This window comes from Manihot esculenta, chromosome 10 (assembly GCF_001659605.2).
Source record: "Manihot esculenta cultivar AM560-2 chromosome 10, M.esculenta_v8, whole genome shotgun sequence".
Taxonomy (NCBI): Eukaryota; Viridiplantae; Streptophyta; class Magnoliopsida; order Malpighiales; family Euphorbiaceae; genus Manihot; species Manihot esculenta.
The window spans coordinates 5,442,607-5,450,219 of NC_035170.2; the positions used below are offsets into that span (position 1 = coordinate 5,442,607).

At 34.9% G+C, this 7,613-nt stretch overlaps 1 protein-coding gene across 1 annotated transcript; it reads right to left on the reverse strand.

Moving 5' to 3' along the window:
* Window positions 1–716: 716 nt before the first annotated feature.
* LOC110624006 (probable protein S-acyltransferase 15) lies at window positions 717–5,325 on the reverse strand. The gene is made up of 7 exons (XM_021769051.2): window positions 4,803–5,325; window positions 3,512–3,604; window positions 3,312–3,413; window positions 3,155–3,226; window positions 1,959–2,057; window positions 1,581–1,676; window positions 717–1,365 (listed from the first exon to the last, which is right to left on the reverse strand). The coding sequence occupies exons 1-7, from the start codon at window positions 5,073–5,075 to the stop codon at window positions 1,273–1,275; spliced, it is 828 nt and encodes a 275-aa protein (XP_021624743.1). The 5' UTR covers window positions 5,076–5,325; the 3' UTR covers window positions 717–1,272.
* Window positions 5,326–7,613: the final 2,288 nt, after the last annotated feature.

Below are 7,613 nucleotides of genomic sequence, written 5' to 3' on the forward strand. Positions count from 1 at the left end.
GAAAATGTCCATTTGCAGGATGATTCCATATGATCTTCAAGTTCTCATAATGGCTTCTTCTTCCTTAAGTTCTATTAACCCATAGTGACTCTTTGTAGTATTAACTGCAAAATCAGCAGAAACCTCCATGGCTTCATCATTCAGAATATAGAAACTAATCTATCAAAATCTTCTTTTGCACATAACAAATTCTTGTTGTCATTCAAAACTCAATCATTTAGTGGTTGATTATGGACCATGAATTCAGACAAAGCATAATACCGATTAACACATCAAGTCTTGTCATGCACAGAATCAGAAAGACACATGAGTCAAGTGCTCAAAACTCTGATCTTTCCTAGGAACAAACTCATGGTTCAAACAGTTTGTGGTAACCCTTTCACAGATTATTTTTTATATTAATAATATTATTATTTTAATATTAGTATTACTATTTTTATTATTGTAGTTATAAATTAAAACTTTTCACTATTTTAAAATAAGCATTAGAATGTTGGAATTTTTGTCTAAAAATAAGATTTGGACTGAGATTGAAACCAAAATTAGAATTAAAATCATATCACAATTATTTAGAATTTAACTGGAACCAAAACCGTAATTTGGTTCCAAGTATGTATCAAGTTCTTAGCTAGAAGCCTACCAGCACTGAATCAAAACCGAACACCCCTACATCTTATATGGTAGTCCACAGCATTATGAAGGAATAAAAGCAATGCTTGAATCAAATAGAATAATTTCAACAACTGTGATTAATAATTTCAATCCACAATCCATAGTTCGTCTAAATATATATACTTCACAAGGGTTTTATCAATAACCAAAGTGAAAGTAACACACTGAAAGCACTGATAAAGCATAGACACAGAATCTTGGCTCCATATGCTGGCCTGAAAATTTTGCTCACAATAAAACCCAAAACTTGTATATACCAGGCCTTCCACAAGAAAAGCTTTAATATACAATTTTTACATCCATTACGTTACATTCCACCAAGGTATAAAAGAAAACTTGTATATCTCCAACTAAACAGATCCTATAGTTACAGTGTCCTTGAAAAACTTACAACTGATTTTATTTAGGCTTAATACTTGCCCAAGCCTATTCAGATAGCAATGTAGTTACTGCCAGTCAGTATACGCTCTTCTTCGCTTCTTAACTCGAGAAACTTGAACAATAGAATAAACCAATTCTGGAATCTTAATTCCTTGTGTGCTGAATAAGTTGCATAAAATGTCACTAAATCTGAGAGCTGAGCAGAAAGAAAAATGTGCATCAACTATCATGCGAAGTAGGATAGTTCATTCCATCTTTTAGATGGCTTGTTGCTGTGGGACATAGCCATTTCAGCATGTTTGGACCCAATACCTGATCAAAAGAAGACGAATTACAATTTTAATTGAATAAAACTATATAAACAAATGAGCACCAAATTAACGGAGTAAATATATCAAAAATTATAAGATCTGCGCATTGAAACTTAGAATTGAGTACAGACACACATTTGTGGGAGGTGTGCACACGTGCAGCCACACACACACAGACAGAGAGAGAGAGAGAGAGAGAGAGAGAGAGAGAGAGACCATGGTGATATTTTTGTAAGCACTAAGGTCAAAAGGATGTCGATAAATCTGCCCAGATTTCCTAGCCAACCATGAAGCACGAATTCCTTCATAATACTGCAAAAAGCCATAAGGATTACTAATGTGGAAACCCCTCCCACATCATTTGAGGATAAGAAATATTTAATGTATATAATAAATAGCTAGCTCAAAACTACTTGAGAAAAAAAATGATCAGAAGTTACTTCAGATGCCACATAGCAATAATGCATAAAGTTCAAGCTAAAAATTAAACTTGTCATCCATGAGCTATGTCCAACTTATGAAATATGGAAACCTACCTCTATAGTTTTCACATTGCGAGTAATAAGGTAAATCTGCCAAAATTTGGAAACCTACCTCTATAGTTGTCATATTATGAGTGATAAGGTAGATGTGCCAACCCAAGAGAGTTCCAAGTGTTCCACTCAAGGCTACCATCAATGCTCCAGAGACAGCCTACAATAATAACTCTATCAATATCAAAACAGCATGCTTGCATACACAGAAAAGGAGCATGTACTAAGTAAAAGGATAACTTATAAAGCTAAAACAACCATGGTCAATCAAATATGAAGTATGCAAGAGCATATAACATGAAGTGTAATTAGCTAGGTAAAAGAATCAGCAACAAGGAGTCTAGGACCCCTGGATTCAATTTGTTACAGTGATGACAAGCATGGCCAACATCTTTAATGGACACACGTTATGACCTCATCTTTGACATCTGTCCACATCAGAATAAGCTTTGAACTACATTAAGAAGTTGAAGCCATGTAAACAATTAACACCTTCATTCTTCCTAGTATCTTAAGCAAGTCTGAACATAATAACATCTACATAATTTAACCACAATTATGTTTAAACAGAGGCCTAGGAGCTGAAGTAATCAGGTATAAATATCACCAGAAAATATGAATAATGCCTCCTGTCAAGTGAAAAAACAGCAGCTAATCAGAATGTATGGAGCTATTAGAACTCCATTGGCACTCCTGCTATTAGAGATGTGGAAAGACAATGACACTCAGGTTTAGAGTTCCAACTTGAACTTCAGAGCTTATGCCATGTTTGCTAATAGAGCCAATCAAGAAAAAAAAAAAGAAGCAACAGAAAAGATGAAAGCCCATCTTTCTATCTTGCTGTTTAATAACAAAACGAGGGAAGATGAAGAAATTGCTCTTTTCCTTCAAGTGTGTTGTCAAAATAAAAAGTAAATAAAGGTCTCCTCTTCCTTTCTTGCACTCCCACCATTCTAGAGTGACCAAGTTTTCCAGGCCCAAGGCCAGGAGGAAGAAGAGATATTCTACTTTTCAATCAAAGTAAATGCTAGTCTTTCCATCCATTTCTTTCTTCCTTCCAGCAAACATAACATTTTGTTGGGATTTGTCTTTATAAAACCTGGGTATTGGGTAAATTGCACAGCCCTTCAATGTTCTTTTAACAAATATTATCTTTTGCAAGAAGAATGAGAGAGAAGAAGCATTTGATGAAACCATTTCAATAAAATTAAAGTAGGTATTTGTAAGACTGTCAAATGAGATTGAATATGCACTTACATAAAAGATCTTTAGGGGAATTCTTCCACCAAAATCCCAGTTCTTCTGAAATGCACAGCAGATTATAATGACCTAAGCATTCCAAGAACATCTATCATAACCTGAGGATCTTCAATTTATATTTGAACAAGTGGGCAGGGAAATAAATTAGGCCTACCATAGAATAGACGCTTGCTACTGTTGCATGGAGAACTAATATGAAAAAGGCCTTATAGTTCCAATAACCAACACAATTATTTATCCACAGACAATGATGATCCTGCATCCAAATTGGAAAGAAATCATAATCAATAGTCTATTCAAGTCATTTTCAAACTCATGAAACTGATACAACAAAAGAAATGTAACCTAACCTACCATCCTCAAAACACACCTTCTGCAGATCCGGCAATGATGAGCCCTGGGAGGTTTGTGTGCGCAACATTTGTCACATTGCCTCAGCTGTGAACTCTATCAAAAACCAAGTATTTATAAGGTTGGAAGTCACGCTACAGAGTAAAGGTTTCACTTAAAATAACAGCAATCAGTTGTGAACTCTACTTAAAACTATTTATTTATTAGGTCTAAAGTCATGTTACAATGTAAAGATTTCTCTTACAAGTACCAGCATTCACAACATTTTCTTCTTCTGCTATATAGAATACTGGTGCCGCATTAAAATTATTAGAAATTTGGGTACTAAGATTTCAACCTTATTAGTTAATGCATAGCATATGACCATTGATGGCTGTTACAGTAAGAATTTTTAACCTAGATAATCAATATGACACAAACCATTGGTATGTACTAGCTGTAGATATAGATGAGGACCATACTTTGATTTTATATGATTGAACTCAATGAAAGGCCATTATTGCCAAGATTCGTTTGTAAATTTAGCGATTCAAGGCAGAATTCTGAATCATCAAATAGATATCCTTGTTTAGGCTGTCTTAATTGTCTACAAGCAGATAATTCAAGATACTCCATATTCAACCATCCAGACGGCTCATTGCCCAAAAGACACTTGCAACAGCCAATAATTGAATTCTATGGATTGAAACAGTTAAAATATATGCATTTATATTAATTTCCCGTTCTTGTCCCCTTTACAAATTGATAATGTAAACAGTGACACTTCATCTTGATGCATTGATTCATGTTATTAGCCCATATTTCAGGGCTTAAGCCATAAGAATCTACCACCACTACAGGCAAGCTTCATGCATCTGTTTCAACAAGGATGAGTTACATTATACTTGAATTCCAAACAAATATCACATCTATTACAAAAATCAGAACATCAAATATAGACCTAAAATCTATTTTAGAACAGTAGAAAAGAAATAAACAGATGTCAGAATCTTTCCTAGTTTTTGTTACTGCAGAAACATATAATCCATCCAGAACACTTTAATAGTCTCCCTAAATATTTTCTAGGAAAATACTCTTCAATAGGACCATGTAATTAGATAATTCATGATGAATCAATTGACACTTAAATTAAGTAAAAGCCAATCCCAAGCCTCCAAAAGGGCAGAAAGAAAGAGAATTAACATTTCAGCACATATTCTTCCAAAGTTTCCCATAAACCACATAGAAATACTCATAAATAAAACGAAACATCATTATAATCAAATCTAAAATATGAATGCACGCATTAGCTTACATTATTTAGGGATTCTTGATCTGAGGCATCATTCCCTTCAACGTCAGGGACATAAGAGTAAGGAACATGACCAGGGTCAGTGAGAACACAAGCAGAAAAAGAGAAAAGGCATAAAGAAGCTATCAAAGTGAAGATCAAAGCATTTAGAGTCCCAGCCGAGCTCTGCAAACCAACCCAATCCTCAATGAAAATGAAGAGTGTAAAATAATAAATAAAACCCATTAACAGAAACACAGAACAGACTGGAATCGATAGAAATTTGAGGCATTTCATAGTGGATTATCGGATTTCTATGGTCGAGGGGTAGAACAGAGAACTCGAATTGATGTGTTCTACAACTATTCTGTTCGCGTGTTTGCTAGAAAAGTTCTCGCGACGGTAACGAGGAATCAACTAGGCTGCTAAGATTGGAGTTGGATCAAAAAGACAATTACAGATTTATGGTGCAATCATCTTCAAGCTTTAACCCAAAATATAGAGTATGTACTGAGCTTTGGGCCTCCAAGATGGAGGAATTGGGCATCGACATTCTTCCCGTTCTATTAACCCGAAATCAAAATAATTTATATTTTGATTATTATTATTATTATTTTATTTAAATTTTTTTCATTTGGATGGTTATTTATGTTGGTTTTTCGTTTAAATTTAAATTATTTGAAGATCAAATTTTATTTAATTAAATTTTAAAAACAAATTATGTGTGCTACATTTTTCCTGTTCTATGTTTGTGTAATTTGATAATTTTTAAAATTAAAATAATAATAATAATTATTTTATAACATATTTATTATTTAATTTAAAATAGCAACATATATAAATAATTAATAATAATATATTTATTATAAAATTTTATAACTATTATAGTAAATCAAAATTTCTATTAATTGTGATTAGATTAAATTAAATATATAAATTAAGTAAAGTTAATATTTTTTATATTGAATTAATTTATATTTAAAAAATAATAAAATATTATATTTTAGCAAGCCATTTGAATTATTTTTAAAAAATAACTAAAATTATATGTAAAAGTAAATATTGGCCTACTTCATTAAATTTTTTTTTCAATGCAAAATGGTATAAATATTGAGATTTTTTCAATTGGTTGCTCTAAATTTTATTATAATTTAACATAAATTTTTAAAAAATAATTAACTAAAATTTAAAAATTCATTTACAATATAAAAATACGTGATTAATATCTTTTAGCAACAAAGATGAATTTTGTAACGACCCGAAAATCGGACCGCTACCGGCGCTAGAATCCGGGTCGACTTAAGGCCGCCGGGACCCGTAGCAAGCCTAACATGCATCCTGTGAACCTGCTTAATCCCATACATGATCAACAATATACATAAAAATTAAAACTTTTCTTTCCATTTAACATCAACCAAACTCAACCTGTGCATAACATTAACATAACTTTGATCCCTCTGTGGGACCTCATCTATGCCCTCAATGGGTAACATACATCTGTTGAGTTGGTTTACATAAACATCATAAAAATCTCTAAGATCATGTAATAAAAAGGGATACAACATTCTATGGTCAAGCACACACTGATCATCAATAAATCTCATTACATAACTATACTGTACTTTCACATTACAAATTTGATCATGTCCATTTCTATCTATTACATAAGCATGACTTCTTCACTCTATCCGAACTCCCGCACTATATCCTGTACCTGTAAGCCTGGGGGAAAAGGGAGAGGGGTGAGCTAAAAGCCCAGTGAGTAGAGCTAGTAAAAACACATTAACACTATGCTCAAATGGAATGCATCATAACACAGACAATTCACATAAGGGTTGGGTGAACTTGTCACCAAATAGTCCAAGTTAACTCTGTGCCAGGCCGTAGCATGGGGTCCTGGTCTTCCTGTCATACATACATTACTTACCATTTTCCAGGGCCTCCTCTGGGCTCCTGGTCTTCGAGTCCCATAACTGTGTTTTACTCTGTGCCAGGCCTGTAGACTGGGGCCTGGTCTTTCGTACTCTGTGCCAGGCCGTAGCATGGGGTCCTGGTCTTCTTGTCTTGGACTAATTGGGTCATCCAACATTCACCCTCAACAACAACAATTTATGCAATGCGGCATATTCGTGAAAACTAATGCAATCATCCTATTGCATAATCATGATGCATGAAACATGATAAAACATTTAATTTAAAAGATTGAGTTTAGTTCCACTCACCTCTGGCTGACTCTGACAACACCGAAGCAGCTGAATTCACTGCTGGGGTCCTCGGTTCCTCGGGTCCGAACCTACACAGGTGGACTCAAATGAGGGACCAAACATACCTGAACATAACTCTAAAATATCCCCCAAAAACCCCCTAAAACATCCTGAAAATATCACAGAAAACATGCATGAAATGGCTGAACAGGGCACTTTCGGCGGCACCTTCGGCGGCCGAAAGTCCTGGACAGAGACGAAACTCAGCTAGGTTCGGCGGCACCTTCGGCGGCCGAAAGTGCCAGACAGAGACGAAAGTCTCTTTTCGGGGGCAACTTCGGCAGCCGAAAGGCCTGCCTCCCCAGCCATGTTCGGCGGCCGAAAGTACCTTCGGCTGCCGAACCTGGTTTCTGCAAAAGGGCAGAAACTTGGCTCCCTTTGCCCATTTCGCCTCCAAACCTACCCATCATGCATATTTTTCAACCAAAGCATGCATACAAGTTCCTAGGGGCCTCAAACATGCATATACCCCATCTACAACACTTCAAACATACTCAAACAACACACATTGTTCAAAACATCAATATATACCCATAACTCAACATATACCCTAGCATGCATTTCTACCCTT